The following is a 17,736-nucleotide window of genomic DNA, read 5'->3' on the forward strand; positions in this document are numbered from 1 at the left end:
AGCACTTCACAGTTCTTCAGTATTATCTCAACACATTCAGATTAGATTTTTGCATTAGTCTGCATGTTACTAATACGGGGGGGAAGGGTGCCTGTAAAATGCTAAAACAAGTTGCTTTATTTTTGATGGATTCCAAGACAGGTGTTTAGCTGAAACAAGGTGCTGCAGGCAGAGGAGTAACAGCATTTTGCCATTGCCTTTGCCATTGAAAAATGTCAAAGTTTCAGGAGAAGCTGAGCAACTTCCTAGTGAAGTTACTGCTTGGAGTAGTGTGGTGTCAGAACAATGCAGTTCCCTTCAGTGTCCTAAGCTCATTTCAAAGCCAGTATTTTGAAATGAGCTGTTGTGTGCTTTGAAAGAAATCGAGGTCATATTAAACAAAGGCACTACATAGCAAAGGTAGTGTTATTATTTTGCATAGATAATTTTTTTTTTCCTCACACTTTACATTAAGGGCAAACTAGCATTGTGAGACTGTTTCTTATCCCCAGGTAAGACAAATTAAATGCATAAATAAGATTATTTTTCCCTAGCTGATACCTCTGCTTCAGTATTGAAACACTAAGCTGTGTTGGGTTTGATTCATGGAATAACAAATTAAAAATCGTTATTCTGCTTGAAACAGAATAAATGGTATGATCTACCTGATATACCTTTGACTGTATAAAATTTGGGTGTCCAGTTTTAAGCTAGTCCTGTATGCACCCTGTGTAGTAACCAGACAGGAATAAGAACTCAGGAAAAAACATCATCATATCCTGAGGAAGGTGAATTGACTCACTGTTTGGAGATACTTCTCTTTCTCCCCATTCCCTGTGGAAGGGACTCAGCTAACTAGCTTAGACTAGACATCAATATTTAGAGCACTGAAATAAGGTAAAGGTGTTTATAGCCTGAAGGATGCGGCAGTCAAATGCTCTAAATTTAATAAATTTGCATAGGTACTACTAAAGCTGGCCAAATCTCGATATTTAGTGATTAATTTGAGTGTAGAACACCACCGCTTTACATGCGTGGTGTGTATGTGTTCAGTTATATGTAGAAAATGGATTTCCATAGTGATCAGACATGCAGAATGGTAATTTCTGAGAAATTCAGAGTCCTGGCCACGAAGAAATGCTCTGCATGACTGTTGCAGTTATTTGAACCACATGATCAAAGTGATTTTTTTTTTACCTGTGACTTTCTACAGTCTGCTGATGTTACAAGAGATTTAGTGACTGGGAATGTTTTTTGGTCTTTGTGGGAAATACTTCCCTTCTAAGACTTTTAAAGTCACCTTAGCCAGGTTGATATATCATCTTCTACTTGTAAAGACACTTGAATTAGTGCTGTTTCTACTTTAGGCCTCCTTGGCCTGCACCATAAGATCAACAGCTGGAGAAAGGCTTTATCACACATTGTAATATGCATGTTCTTTTTATTTAGTCTCTGCCTTCTTCCAATTTTCAGTATGATGCAGTTGCCCTTGTATGCAACCATATCTCGGTAGCTGAATGTCACAGGGTTGCATTTATAAGGCAAGATTTTTAAGGCACTTGGTGTCTGGTTTTTGCCTTTGTTACAAAATTCCTGTGTGTGTTGGACAAGCTTTTTAAGATTAAATTGCTTATTTTTTACGTATGCTGTTAACAACTGCTCAACAAGAAGTTAGCTAACTCTCTATTTTGGTCAGGTTCTCCCACCCTAATTCACACTGGCAGAATTTTGTTCTGTTAGGTACACCAGACCTCCTTCAAAATACTGCTCAGTGTAAGCAACAATGGAAGAAATCCCTACAAAATGGTGTAGAGTGGAGCTTGTAACTGCTGATTCTACCTCAAAAGAATGCTAACATAGTTCTGCCTGGAGATGGAGGGTAAATTTTTCATCTTGGTTTCAATTTAAGACTATCTAACTGTGGATATAAGCCATGTCTGGAGAAGTGCTGTTGTTACATGTATTAATATCAATAATTTAGATCTTTGGTCATTCCAAATGAAACTAGACAAATTACAAAAATGTAATAACTATTATCAGTGAACACAAAGAAATTTTTACTCTATAAATGTGAACCAGTGTCATCCACTAACATATTGCTTGACTGCTTTTGAGACTTCATAAACTCTCTAAGTCTTAGTTTTCCCATCTGCATGTCAGGCATAACAATGATCTCTCCCCAACTGGCATAGTAAAAGTTAATATTTAAAGTTGTTTAAAAATTATTCTGTAAAGATGAATGATGTATTCAATACAAATCCTTCTTAGCCAATTGCAATTCATAGGTAAACATCCTTTAGGGTCAGAATTGTGAGCACAGGTTTGTCTGGGTTTGGGGGGAAAAACCAGGCTTCTTTGTCATTAATTCAGATAAAATTTGCCTTCCTGCTTCTGAGCTTCTAAATGACTGTTCTTTTTGTGGATGTGTTGTTGGTTGTGAGTCTACTTTACACACACAAAGGTAGCTGCAGGTATTAGAATGAGTCTTGCCAAGGCATTAACATGCACAGGACCATGCACATTTATTCTTCTCAGAATATTTATGTTCATTGATGGCTCACTCAGGTTCCTTTTTCAGTACTGGCACATGGCATGGACAGTGTGATTTCTTTTTTCTTTCTTTTTTTCAACCAGCGTTGAAGGGAGTGTAACAGTACAGCAGTAAAAGGGCAGATATGATTTCTGAATTTGCAAATACTGATGCAGGTGGTTATTGCAGTCCCACACAGCTTGATCATGACAAACTGTTTCCTTTTATTGGCACTTGAGACTATTCCGTGGCTTCCTTGTGAATGTTATCAGGATATGAAGAAAGTGAGAAAACATGAAACTGAAATATATTATATAGTTGGTAACTTTGAGGATTAATATCCATCAGCACCTTTTAAAACCCCAAAGTTTAAGGAAGTTTGCATTTGATTTAATTTTCTTTGGTATTTTCTCTTTACGTTCAGGCTACTTCTGTAATAAAACACTAGTTTTGCATGTCTCCAGCTAATTTCACTTGCTTGTGACTTTTTTTTCCTGTAAAAGCAGCAAAAATCCACTCAACAAGAAGCAGAACACCTGTTCATACTTCATGAGTTTTGTAAATGCTGTTTACTATCTTAAACTTTCTCTGTCAATCGTCATAAGCATTGAATTTATCATTCAAGTTTTAAGCACACAAAACCTGATCTGTTTTTAATTTACTCTTATCACTTCTCATGGTATTATTCATTTAAAAGAAACCCCAAGAATCTAGTACCTCTGCAGTACCGCTGCTCAGATTCTCAACAGTTAATTTTCATGTAGAAAAATTGGTGGATTTGTGTCTAATTTTTTTTGGTTTTTAATTTTTTCTTTAAGATCTGCATTAACTGTAGAAAGTATCCTCCAGAATTGGCTTGACACCTCCGGAATACCAAAGGTAAATACAAAATTTAGAGCTCCCAGTTCTTTCTGGGGTTTTGCATTTCTTATTACATTACAGGTTATTTAAATCATTACCTGAACTTATTACAGGTATGATTTTAAATAAAGAATTTTGATGATGACTGCTTTGCACGCTTTGATATGGGCTCAGCTTTCCTTGGTAGCAGAATTTTGCTTCTCCTGTCAAGAAGCGAATCTTACAGACCTGATCCTTGTACTTAATGTTGTAGTCACATAGAAGTGTGCTTTACAGTATAATGGCAGACTCTACTAAATGTAAGGAGCTTTGTTCACGGTTGTCAGTATACGAATTACTTGAAAGCCATACTGACAGCAGTAACAATGTTAAATTATTTGTGCTTTGATATGTTGTGAATATTGTGAGTTGCTCAAGAATCTGCTGCATGGGTAACATATTTCATTAGTGTTCCAGCTCTGTTGCAATTGAGACTGAACATTATTTTCTGCTTTTAATACTAAATCTTTTAATAACAATGTAATAAATTCTCTGGGCTGAAAATGCTCAGTTGTGTCTGTGGTATGTGAAGGCTTTGATTATTCGTCTTGATCCAAAACTGGAATTAGCTGAAGAAAGATGTCTCTGTATAAATCTTCCTTGAAAACACTATGGGCTTTTTTTATACCCTTGAGGTTCGATTTCTAATTTATTTCCCCTAAGCTGGCATCGCCTAGGTTGTTTGAGATTAATCTTGCCTGATATTTGTTTCCACTTTGCATTAGCATTTAAAAGAAACCTCTCAAAGTTTTAAGAATGCAAATGATAAGTCCTGGTGTGTCTGTGCAAAGTTGTACATACTTAGGCAGCATGACACGCTCTGAGAACTGACCATATTTGCTGAATTGTAAAAACAGGTACGGAGCTCAAAATGATAAGCAGTGGTCACAAAACCTGAGCTGTACCCAAACACTGTCATTGAGCTCTTCTCTTGGCGGCTTTGGAGGTGTTCAGGTTCACTGTTTTCTGCAGAAAGTGTTTTGGGAAATTTTGACCTAAGGTCAAACACTAATATATGAAGATGCTATAAAATCAAAGTGGGCTCTGTTCTTTTGCTCTAAAATTCTGGAAAATAAAATTTCCTTTAATTGGGAGGAAAGAAGGGACAGTGAGTATCGTCATGCATCTTAATGTTCAGTCATTTCTTGAAAAAGGACCTTCATTTTAATGTTATGTTTTGATCATTGTTTTTTTCCTGATAGACAATTCAATACATTGTAGAATAGCTGTTCAAGTACAGGGAGAAGCTAATGTTGCACGGCAGTAGGTGTACTGAACTGGCTGTCTGAAATTAATAAGTTTTCTGGCATTTTACTTACACATATCTCATTGAGGATGAGATTTATTAGAGTCCCACATTCAACTCCAAATTCAGAAGCAAAGTAAAGAGTTGAAAATTGTTTTGATTAGTGTGTAAACTGAGCTCTTGTTTTCCTGAGAGCGTGCCATAAGCTGCTCAGAATAAATAGTGAGTAGTTTCACTAAACCTGCAAGTATCTATTGGTTATGTAAGCAAAGCGAGTAGCAAAATTATTTCCACGTCCAGCAGGCTTGTAAATAGTTGTGAGTTTTTTTAAAGACCAAGAAGATTTCCCTGATAGTTTTATATAATTAGCATCAACAGGAATGGTGCAGATTTACTATTCTGCTTCTTATGAGAATCAGCATTCTGACTTCTTCCTTCTGTAACCTTTTTGATGATTTACCCTTGTTGCTTCAGATCTGATGGAAACTAGTTTCCACTTTATTGAAAGAAATGGAGTTGTCATTCCGTCAATAGGAAATGTTTTTTTCTTTGTGTTTTATTAAATCACTTGGGGAACCCATATTACTGAAAGCAAGATTGTAGAAACTGCTTAGTAGCCCTCAATATATTATTCTGTACAGTCTAAATATGACTGTATTTGCTGTCTACAGAACGATAAATCTCTTGTGTACTACATAGGAGCTGATACTGAACCCCTTTAAAAAGTATTTAGATTACCTTTATTTCAGCAAATTGTTAACTTGGCTAACATGATGAATATATGTGATGGCACATAGACCATCTTCTTACCTGCATCAAAAATAGCAGACCAGGAATGCCACAGAACTGATTGGTTCTCTCTCTAGTCAATGTCCAGGTGAGAGGACTAGGATGTGTGTACAGGAAAGTTTCCATCAGCTCCTTGGGGTGGAGTCATACAGCTGAGCCAGCCAGTCAGTCAGTGTGAGCAGTATAAACTACAGAGTATCCATTGCAGTTGACTAACTACCTTTTTTGATTACTGGAGCAACTGAAAAACCGCTGTTCACCACCGTTATTTTACAGACTGCATTATGAAGTCCTGTAGCGTAACAGTTTAAAGTCACTCTTAATCCTGAAGCATCTACCCTTAGAGGGACAAAATGCATTTCTTAGTGGTTTAGTAGATGCCTATGAGAATAACTTGATTGATAATTCAAACATTTTAAATGTACAAATACTATGTAAGACTTCACTGCATTTAGAGAGGAAACGTCTTTACGGGAGAGGCTGTCCTCAGCAGTGGGATTACGAAATACGCATCGTACTGTCCGTCTGAAAATCAGGTCAAAACTTGGTTCCTTTTTATCTCTCTCATATAACCATTTTTATATTTTGTAGTGGCTGTGGTTATTTCTGTGCCATCTTTTATTTCTGCATGTTGGTGGGTTTTGCTAAGGAAATTCACATCATCCATTGACTATAAAGAAAATTCACCTTGTGGCTCAACTACAACATTAGCTACCAAAATGTTTTCAAGAATATTCTTTCATAGTTATACACAAAACTTATCACCTGCACACCTTAAATAACAACATGGTCACTGAAAAACAGAGTTGTTAGCTCACCCTTTGTTTCACTGTCTTCACAACGGTGAAGGTGCTTGTGCAAAAGATGGATGAAGGTAAATACTTTACGCTCCTCAGACTGCTGAAGCAGCATTACTTACTTCATTCCAGCAGAGGAATCAACGCTGTGTGCTCTTTACAGTCATATGTCATGGCATCTGTCTAACTGAAGATCCTGTACTTTTTCCATGCATCTTTACATTATCCATCTCAAGTGCTTTCTCCAGCTCTGTCCAGGAAACTGCGTATATATCTCCCTTTATACTTGCAACTTAGTACTATTTAAATTCTAGTATTTGTCAATTTCTATTACCATTTCACTCTTGGAACACTTATTTGGTCTTTTCTAAGTGTTGGGCCAGTTTCCAGGCTCGTATATATACCAGCAGTAACCAAGAAAAACTAAACTTAAGGGAATCATACTGATAAAAAAAAAGAGAGTTTTACCTGTTGCCGTGAAAAAATAATTCTGCATGCCAAGTTACACTTCCAAATTTGCTGTTTTCTAAAGCATTAAAGGTTAGTCTTATAAAAAAGGGTGTGTGGTAATGCCTGACCACTTCTCTCTTTCATGGAAGAGTGCCACAGCACAGTGATTGTCTTTAGTCTTGCTGTGCAGGAAGACTTTCTCACACGCTATAAAGAACATAAGAGATGAGGGGCAAACATTTCTGAATTACAAGCTTTCATGAGAATATTTTTCTGGGAACACATCATGGTTTTGTTAAATAAAGTAAAGCACTGTTGAAAATACCTTTTATCAAATCAGGCAACCTTTGGCATGTATCTCTATCTCAGACGTGACTCACCATGGGATTATAGCAACTTTTCATCATGTGCAACTAGTAATCACTTAACACCACTAACTTTAGTCAATTATTTAAGCTGGCAAGGAGTAGAATCAGAAGAACAAAACAGCATTTAGAGCTGGAAAACACCTATGAAATCAGTTAAGTCCATTTAATTCCTGCTGCTGCTGATGTGTTCCCTTAAGTACAGTTTCTGTTGTTTCTTTCAGTCTATGTAATGTTTAATTAGAGTTTAAAAGTAAAAGACCATAGCCTTGTTGAGGAAGATTTTCTCAGTTCTACACAGACTTGTCTTTGTGTTTTATTGCCCGCTTACTCTTACCTGAATTTCTTATTCTACCCTACAAAACTAACCTTTTTTAAATACACTTAAAATCTTTCCATATTTTGAACTCTGTCATACACTGTTCAGTTGCAAAGTAGACAAATAAACTTTAGGTAGTCTCTACATCTCATAAACTATTACATGTATTTCTTTAACTCAGTTTCACCAACATTTCTTTTGCCTCTGAAACCGTGTTATTTTGTAATGTACTATTATTTACTGGTAAACTTGCTATCTTGGATGTTGCTTAGATTTGTATTTCACGTGGTACCTTGTGTGATGGAAACAATCTTCTCCAGATTCAGTCTTGAGTTTAAAAAAAGGCCTGAAAGAATAAAAAAGCATGGTTGGCCTGCTCCTTCATGACTTTTTTAAGTGTAATTTGCAAGTTTTACATGATCACATAGTGGAGGCACTAGGATAAACGCTTGTAGCTTCCCCTCAAAATTATGGAAGAAATTGCAAGAGACAATAGCACTGCTGTATCTTTCCTAGTCCCTTTCCCCCCTTTATCCTCCTGTTAAAGCTTAATTCTTATCCTCTGTTCTATCTTAAATATTTCCTGATTGAAGCAGGTACTGCCAACAGGTAGTACAGAGTGTGTAAAGCTTATGGCGTGTATTGTGAAAATACTGCTCCGTGCTTTCTTATTCTGAATGAACATTGAAGTACAGCCTCCTGTTACAATACTAAGATTTTTGCCATTTAAAATGAATGAATATATTTTGGTTTTGCACTGTGTTTTGTTACTGTGATGAAGCAGTAGTTTAAGCTACACCTACTAGTGTTCTTTATAAACCATCTATGTTTCTGGGAATACAGAGTCAAAATACATCTTCCAGTGGTGAATATTCACTTATTCTTAGTATTTCTGGGTTTGTTTGTATATGAATGGCTCTTGGATTATCCTACTTGAAGAAAAAATGGATTGGAAAAGAAATTCATAGCTAAAGTATTAAAAATTTGAACTGAAATATATTTTGTAAAGTGTTCTAAATCAATGCAACTAACATATCTCTATGGTTTCATAAATTTTAGGAGGATATTACTGCAGCAGCTCAAGTACTTAATATCATTTTTGATAAAGCAGTTTGTTGTTAAGAAGATTCCTGGCTTTTGCCCTAGTTATGAGCTTTGTAGATGTCCTGTTTCCTTTTAAGAAGGGATAGCTCTACAAGGGAATGCATTGCAGAGTAGTGGTTATGGCCAGTTGTTAACAAACCAACTACATTCAATTATTTTTTGTATTTTTTTAATTTTTAGTTTAGTTTTAGTTTTTAGTATTTTTAGTAAGAAAGCTCTTACTAAACTTCTGAATTAGAGAAGATGGGATTTTGGAAAATATAAAAATGTAATCAGTTAATGTGTACAGTGCTGTAGCACGCATAAATGTCAGATGAATCATGGAATAAAACAAATCAAGACAGATTGCACAGACAGACTTTCTCTCTGAGTGTTGTTAACTCTTTGAAAGATGTTTTAGATACTGTGCATCTTAAAGTCTTTCTAGATAGACCAAAGAATATGGAGTATTTAATGCTTTGTTTCAGGCAAACTATCAAATAAGTTGTAAGCTCTGATATTTAAATAGATCATGTGGTGATATAAAGAAGGTTATTGGCATAAAATGGCCTTACAATTTACTTAGCCATTCCTACAGATTTTACATAAGATACTGATAAACAAGTCACAACAGCGATATATTTTTGTTTGTAGAACAGTTCAAAAATTCAAGAAAATCACTTATGTAAGATAATACATCATTTAATGTCAATAAGAACCCAAGTTTATTTCAGAGCTCTTCAGGTTCAGGCATGGCTTAAAGTATTGTTGTAATTTCGGAGGATTTGGGATAAGTTTCTTCTGCACTGCATGTGACTGCTGATTTTAGGAGAAAAACACAGTCAAATTCAGAATAGCATTATTATAGATTATTGTATGATCACATTCTAAATTGGAAAAAATGATGCCTCAGTTTAGAGACCCATGCAGCACTGAGGAACTTGGTGTCCAAGTTAAATGTAGATGATCATTTTTAAATGTTAGATTTGAAAATCTTGGCCATAACATTTCGGTGGCTTTGTTGTTCTAAAGTGACGTTTGCAACAGAGACTTTCTAAGTCTTAATTCAGTCATTCATTGAATAATTCAGAAAAAATGCTTTTGAGAGACTCAGCTATGACTGTTGGTCTGCATTAAGGCTGAGGAGGATACTTCACTGGATTTAGTTTAATGACCTGCTAAAACATTGGCTTCTCTCTCCAGTAAAAAGCCAAATTTTCACAAACAACTTTGGGGTTTTTTCTGGCCACTTTTCAGTATTGTATGTGTCCAGCTTAGACATACAGTAGTAGTAGTAGTAGTATAGTAAATCTGCATGAGTAATAGCCTGTTCAAGAAGTTGAAGTGCATATGTAACAAATGTTCAATTTCTGAGATAACTGTGGGCTGGATTCCAGAGATTTGTTCTTTAGAATCTCTTTTAAGTTCAATAAATCTCAAGCAGTCATTCTGGTTCCCTTTTCCTATTAATTGCATTGCTGAACACAAAAGCTGTGTTATGTGCAGAATGACTGAGCTTATCCCTACTAGAAAGGAGTTATGTTTGGTATCTAAAGAACAATAACAGTCTGCTGCCTGGCTGATCAATGCTGGATCAAGTTCACATTCCCAAGCTCCCACTCTCCTACCTACATGTGCAGGGGGTGGAAACATAGAAAGGAGAGGGAGGACAGGTCCTCTTCTACACAGAAATGTTGAGCTGCCTAATAAGGATACAGCTGGGCTTGCATAGTGATAAAGATTGGTTTTAATCAATCACTTGTAAAAACATCCTAAGAAAAGCACAGAAGTTACCAACCAATTAATTTTTAGCTTGCCCATTGTTTTCTTTACCCAATGAAAACAATCCATAGAGGTTTAAAATACCTTTTGTGCTACCTTGCAGGAAAACAGTTCTTCTATATTACTTGGGAAAGGGTAGCTTTCAAAGTGGCTGAAATCTCTGCAGTTGAGAGTCCTTTATGAGTAGTTTTAGTGTATATGAAATAATGAGAAGTCAAATGCTACTTTAGGAAGTAATATTTGATATCTTTTCCGTGCAGGAGGATCAAGAGTTGAGGATGAAGCTGAGGTAAAAAAATTATGTGACAGGAACACGTTGCCACCCTCCCTCTGCAGTAGTCCAAGGTTTTTAAAAGAAACGTATTTTATTTCCTGGAAAATGTCCTTATTTTCCTGGCAGTTAGAAAGGCATGTTTGTGGCTGGAAGGAATGAATATGTGGGGAAGATGCATAATCCTCTTTTCACTTACCAGTTCTTCATAGTCAAACTGAAGATGTAGATGATGATCACCTTCTATTCAAGGAGGAAGTAAGTGATTCTTCTAAAACTGATATCATTCCATTAGAAAGGGATGCTTTTTTCAGGATGCTTTAACTATTCTGTCTACTTCCTTCTTAGCCTACAGGGAAATTTAAATGCCTAAGTGAAATAAAGAGGAGATTCTGGAGAAAGATAGGTTTGAAGAGTCTTATTGGCTAACAAAACTATCGGCCAATAAAAAAATGAGCAGTAAAGGTCATGGTTCAACTTAAGGTTATTATCCTTAGCATATGGGCTAATGGTGTTTCATAGCCAGAGGGCTAATGCATTTTTGTCTTGAATATGTTTCTTTACTAGAGAAAGAAGGATTTTTGATTGCTTCAGGGGGTCAGTAAGACTCAGGGGTCAATACCTCTGAAAGATGTATTTTATTTCTTCAAGAAAGAAAGTCTGCCTCATTTTCTTTGAGTATCTCTCTACTGGAAAAGTAAGAGAAACATTGCTTGTCACATCAGTGGTGCAGGACTCTCAAGTATCCGTGTTCAGACATGTTTGGTTTTTTCTGTAATTAAAAAGAAAAATAAAGGCCTTTCAAAGTGCTATGTAATTTGACCAGCCAGCAACTATCCACTACCAAGATCTTGGTATTGGATGGAGCCAAAGTGAATTTTATAGAGGATTCTCTTATGTCAAAGAAATCTGAGCCCTAGTTGTTGTTCTCAGGGTTCAAAATGTCTGGATTCAAATTACTTTCAAACTCACAGAGTGCAAGGCCAACCTGAAATCTGAGCACTTATTTCTGTACATGATTGTGTTAAAAAGTGTTATATCTTTTATATTCACTGAAAGTGCTGCCAGACACTGGAACAGGGAACTGTTCCATCCTGGAGGGATTTAGAAGTCTTGTTGATGTGGTGCTTAGAGATATGGCTTAGTGGTGGGCTTGACGCTGTTAGGTTTACGGTTGGACTTGAAGATCTTAAAGGTCTTTTTCAACTTAAGTGATTCTGTGATTCTGTGATCTTTTAAATATTATCTTGCTACTTTTAGAGGAAGGTGCTGGGATCTGGACTGTGTTGGAAGTTCACAGGAGATGGGAACACTTCTCAAGCAGAAAGGCCTAAATTTAAAAACAATAATCTTGTTTTCCAGTTGCTCCAGAGAGGCATCTATATTGCAGTGAGAGCACCTGATGAAATCAAGAGGGGAAAAAAAATGAGCATTTTAGCACACACCAGCAATACTTTTATAATATAGATATGCAATATGATACATAAATTATATATAATTATATGTTACATACTATTATTTAGTAATATATAATAAGCATAATATTTAGAGATCTTGTGGTTATGCGGCCAGAGGTATGCTGTTTATCAAATTATGAATCTGATCTTCAGCTAAATAGGTGGGTACAGTGTTTCATCTTTACTTAGGAATGTTCTGCACAAGGCAGGGTTGCTAATGTGGATATGAAGGATGTATTTGCATTACTCCTTTGTAAAAAATATTCCCACCACAGTATTTGAAAGTCATATTGCAATCTATTGAAAGTACATCCTCAAAGTTATTGTTTCAACAGGTCTTTATCTCTAGGAGGCAGAGATATTTTCAGGAAGGGAAAGTCTGAGGTGAATGTAATGTCTTAGGAGGACTGTTACATTGAAGAGTATCACACACAGCATGCTGATCTGAAAAGAGTGTGTTTACACCACCACAAAGACTCTTGGAGGAATTAGAATATTTGGATAATATCAGAACAACTTGATTTTCTGTTTCAGTGAATAAAGCTGTCTGCATGAAAACTGCACAACTGGATGACCTCCTACAAGAGCACATTTTGAGCTGGACTTCTTTTCCAGTAATTTTGATCTGCTGCTGCTACACAGCATCTTGCCATTTTCAGTTGTAGCACATTGCTTCTTTAGTCTCTGCCAAATTCTGACAACAGTATGGTTTTAAAATCCTTGTGATTGTTGCCCTTGGGAAATTCAGTCAAATGTTTTAAACCATTATTAATCATGTGAGCTACTGGCTAAAATACTTCTCTGTATTTTCATTTTCTGAACCTTTTTACGAAAAATTGGAAGCCGGGTCTTTGCTGCTGGAACAGTTTCCTTGTTACTCAAACTGTTCTGGGGGCACTTTGTATTCTTAGTTTCCAAGTAAGTTAATTTTCTAACTTGAACTAGCGTTCTTTTTTTCCTATAAATCTGTGTGGTAGGAGAACAGTTATGTATTTTGCAGTTTATCATAGTTCCTTTAAATTATCCTTTACTGATACCACAGAGGTGATGGCGTCAGTCTTAAAAAGCAGGACATATCTTTCTATAATAGTAGCATTGAACAAAATTAGAGGTGAGTCCATTTTTTGTTTTATGTGACATGGGAAGGCATGGAAAGGTGCAAAATTGCAATTTGTAGACTTAGCAACATCGTCTAGGAGAAAACATGACAGGATGGTAATTTTTTCATAATTGTCTGTGCACTTGCTGGTGTCAACATAGATCTTTGAAATAGACGGGTAGAGCCAGGCTCTGCCCTCTCGGAGACAGAAATAGGAACAACCACCAGAAAAAAAAAAGTATCAAAGAGATCCTGTATCCTCCACCTGCCAGGCTGGATGCAGTAGCTTAAAGAAAAGGAGTGAATGGAGGCTAGTCCACGCTCAGAGTGGCAGGCAAACCCCCTACTTGCCCACCTCACCTTCTCAAGTGCCTCTGTACCACAGATATGAGGATGTGGAAGGCCAGTGAATAGACAGTGAGGGTGGTGATTGATCCACACGAGAGGTGTTGCCAAGGTCTCTATATCACACGTAAATCCACAAGAAAGAAAAGACAGGTTATAGTTGTAGTTCCTTTTTGATGGGATCAGAGGGTCCAATATGCTTGACGGACTCTCCTCACAGGGAAATCTGCTGCCTCCCTGAAGCACAGATTAAGAGCATCACTATGAAACTTCCTAGCCTGGTAAGGTCCTTGGACTATTACTCATTACTGCATTTCCATGTGGGTCGCAATGAAGGTGCAATGCGCAGTCCAAGGGTGACCAAAAAGGACTTCACGGCCTTGGGACAATCAGTGAGGGAATCTGGAGCATAGGTTATTTTTTCCTCTCTCCTTTCAGCTGCAGGCAGTGACATTGGAAAGCACAGGCAAACCCAGTCTATTAATACATGTCTGAGGTCACTACCACAGTTTTGGGTTTTCTGATAATGAGCTGACCTACACAGCACCAGGCTTGCTGGCATCAGATAGGATTCATCTTTCTCAAAGCAGGAAGAGGGTCTTTGCTCAGGAGGGCAGGGATCCTTGACAAAGCTTTAAACTAGAATTGAAGGGGGAAGGGGATAGGATAATACCAGGCTTGTCTGTGACAAGCTGTGAGGTGATATGGCAGGGTTTGAATGATGAGGTGCTACTGAGGGCTCTCAGCCTGTTGCTCTGAGATGTGCTGGCCACGCTGAAGCACACTAAGTCTTACAAAGATGAGCCAGGGGCTCCTGAGGTAATAGGAGTCAACAGGGAAACACCAGTGAAATACCTCAAAGGAGTTAAGGGGTGTTACTCTAAGAAGGTGAAACAGGCAACAGCCTGGCTGAAGTGCCTTTACGCCAATGTATGCAGCATGGGCAACAAAAAGGAGGAGCTGGAAGCCATTGTGCAGCAGAATAGCTATGACTTAGTTACCCTCACAGAAACATGGTGGGACAAATTCCATGACTGGAGTGTGGCTATCATTGGCTCGAGGCTGTTCAGAAGGGACAGGTGAGGAGGGAGGGGCAGAGGCGTTGCCCTTTGCATCAAGAAATGGATGGATTTGGAAGATAGGGCTTTGATGAACAGCCACAGGAGGCTCCTGGAGTATATTGAGGATAGTTTCTTAAGGCATGTAATGGACAGCCGTACCTGAAGGGATGCGATACAGCACCCAGTGCTCACCAACATAAGTGAGCTAGTTGGTGACATTAAGATTGGAGACAGCCTGGGCTACAGTGATCATGCACTGGTGGAGTTCAGAGTCTGGAAGGATACAAGTCAGGCAAAGTATGAAGTCAGAAACCTGAATTTTAGGACAGCAAAGTTCCAGCTGTTTAAGGAGTTTGTCAATAGGACACACTGGGGAATTGTCCTCAGGTGTGGGGAGCAGAACAGAGCCTCCATATCTTTAAGAATGCTTTCCATCCAGCACAGGAGCTCTTGGTCCCCAGGTGTAGGAAATCAGGAAAGGGAAGCAAGAGACTGGTACGATAGAGTCAAGACCTGCTGGTCAAACTAAAGGACATGAACCAGCAATTTGCACTTGCAGGCCAACTGTATCTTGGGCTGAATCAAAAGAAGCACAGCCAGCAAATTGAAGAAGGTGATTCTGCCCCTCTTCTCTGGTGAGACCCCACCTGGAGTACTGCATTCAGTTCTGGAGACCTCAGCACAAGAAAGACTTAGACCTGTTGGAGTGGGTCCAGAGGAGGGCCACAAAAATGATCAGAGGGATGGAATACCTCTCCTATGAGGACAGGCTGAGAGAGTTGGGATTCTTAGGCCTGGGGAAGAGAAGGCTCCTAAGTGACTGTATTGTGGCCTTTCTGTACTTAAAGGGGGCCTCTAACAATGCTGGGGACAAACTTTTTAGCAGGGCCTGTTGCAATAGGACAAGGGGTAATGGATTTAAATGCAAAGAGATACAAGGAAGAAATCTTCTAGAAATAGGGTGGTGAAACACTGGAACAGCTTGCCCAGAGAGGAAGTAGATTCCCTAACCCTTGAAATATTCAAGGCCAGGTTGGACAACCTCTGAACAATCTTGTCTAGTTGAAGGTGTCCTTGCTTACTGCACAGAGGTTGGACTAGATGACCTTTAAAGGTCCCCTCCAACCCAAACGGATCTATGATTCTACGATCTCAAATTATTAATGCAGGTGTATTTAGGTGATTTAAAACTCAGCAACTGAGAGAACAATAAAATCTCTAGGAATGAGAGCCTTGAAAATGACTCAGCTGCATTAGTTATCAATTTCTTTTGCTTTGCAGAATCTCTTCTGAAATTCATTTATTCATGCATTTTCAATTTTTTCTTTTTACCTTCCAGTATCCGAGGACTGCTGTCAGGCCAACAAAATGGCACTAATTCATTGTTCACCTTAGATAAAACAACTTTCTTAGTTTATATATATTGAATATTTTAGCATCAGAGTAACACAGACCGGGTGCAATTATAGACAACTTAAGCAAAGAATAGTGCATGATTATAATTCTTCATGGAGTTAAGAAATATCATTAGTAGCCATCACAGCCTGAATAACTTAAACCCAGTTTCAATGTAAAATGAAACACCCATCTGTTGCACAAATACCCTATTGTTTTCTGGGCCACATGTACAATCCTAGAAGTTCATTGTATGCTTGGAATCTGGTTTGACTTGAAGAAGAGCTGGTGTTGCCTAAGTTATTTGCCAGGATATTAGACCTGTCTTCACCCAGTTGGTAGAAAGTGCTACCTCTTCCCCCCGTTTCAAAATTTAGTTATATTTAATCCAGCTGCTGCAAGATTGAAGGATCCTAGCGTACTTTGACATATATAAATGCTTGTTTGCAATATAGATGTTACATAGGACAACTCTATTAGCAGTCTCTGAGTGAACGTCTTCTCAGGTAACGGAGGACATGGGGGATGACCTAATCTCTTAATTTCGAGTGAGGAGATTCAAGCATGACACTCAGTGTCAGATGGACAGCAAACAGGACTGTTGATAGAGGGTGATGCAGTCATTCTTCCTTGAGGTTGGGTGTGCTGTCACCCTTTCTGGTAGTGTAAGTAAACTCATTCCTTTTAGAGTATTGAAGAACACAGTAGGAGAACATGCATTCTTCAAAACATCTTTTCTCCCCTGCCTCCTTTTCCCTCTTCCTCTGCTCTTTTCTTCTCTCTCTTCCCTGCTCTCTCCTGCTCTCTATTCTCCCAGCAAAATTTCCTAGTCTGGTCATAAGCTAAATCTTATCGAAGCACCAATAAGTAGAGTTAACAGCTGACTTGCAGAGCTGGTGTGCTGTGACCATAGCTGGTTAGGCTCATCCTGTTTCTCTCACTGCTTGCTTTCTTCTGAGGGATGTGTGTATGGGAATGGTGGGTCATATGTTGCGCTACAGTGCAATAATATTACAGGAGATGAGTGTTCAAGTTATGATGGACACAATAGCCAGCCCAAGGGATCCCAGGTATTGGCTCCACAAAGTTTATTGCCATTTTAACAAGTCGATAACAATTTCTGTGAAGTTCCCTTTGCTGCTGTGCAGCTGCTTACAGGAAAACTGGAGCCACCTCGGAGTTTTAACACACAGTGTGTTTGCATGATTAGGGATTTTCATCCCAAATCAGCCTTAGAGTCTGCAGGTCTGAAAAGCAATGTCCTGGGTAACTTTTTTTCCCCTAGTTTTCTCCAAGCTATTGACAAGAGAGGAAGTGTAATTCTTTAAAGAATTTAAAGTATAAATCTGTTTCATTGTATCTATAACCCAGTCTTTTCCCAGAACTACTTCTGTGGAAATGCACAGTCTAAGCTGCTAACTGATCTAAGGGAATATTATTTAGGTAGTTGCACTAATTTATGTTTGCCATTAGCATACTTTTTGTTGATATTCTCGTTTATTCTCTTTGAACTACGCTCTGCGGTTCTTTCTTCATTGAAACACACACAGTTCAAGAGTCAATTTATAGGAACTCTCAGAATTACCTTTTAGTAGGAAATCTGTTGTGGCTTTACAATTAAAAATACATTGGTGATAAAGGTTTTAAGTAGACCTGTTGCAAATGTGAAATAAAAATCTATATTAAGATTTTCTGCTGTGATATCTCTATTAAAAAGTTCTTCTTTGTGTAATGCTTCGCAATGAAGTTGCTTCTATTTAAAGCATTGAGTTTGATCTTGGCTTTGATCTAAAGCTTTTGATCTTGAAAGAAAGATGTTGTGGCAGTAAAACAAAAAGGGTAGTAGAGAAGTTTTTTTCTTTCTTTAT

General features: G+C 37.9%; 1 protein-coding gene across 1 annotated transcript in view; it reads left to right on the forward strand.

The window, feature by feature from the left end:
• AOPEP (aminopeptidase O (putative)) overlaps window positions 1-17,736 on the forward strand; it is a 187,457-nt gene that overhangs the window by 85,161 nt on the left and 84,560 nt on the right. The window contains exon 12 of the mRNA XM_069880603.1: window positions 3,328-3,388. Coding sequence (XP_069736704.1) covers window positions 3,328-3,388 — 61 coding nt within the window. The remainder of the gene's footprint in view (window positions 1-3,327; window positions 3,389-17,736) is intronic.

Source organism: Phaenicophaeus curvirostris, chromosome Z, assembly GCF_032191515.1.
Source record: "Phaenicophaeus curvirostris isolate KB17595 chromosome Z, BPBGC_Pcur_1.0, whole genome shotgun sequence".
In the NCBI taxonomy this organism is placed as follows: Eukaryota; Metazoa; Chordata; class Aves; order Cuculiformes; family Cuculidae; genus Phaenicophaeus; species Phaenicophaeus curvirostris.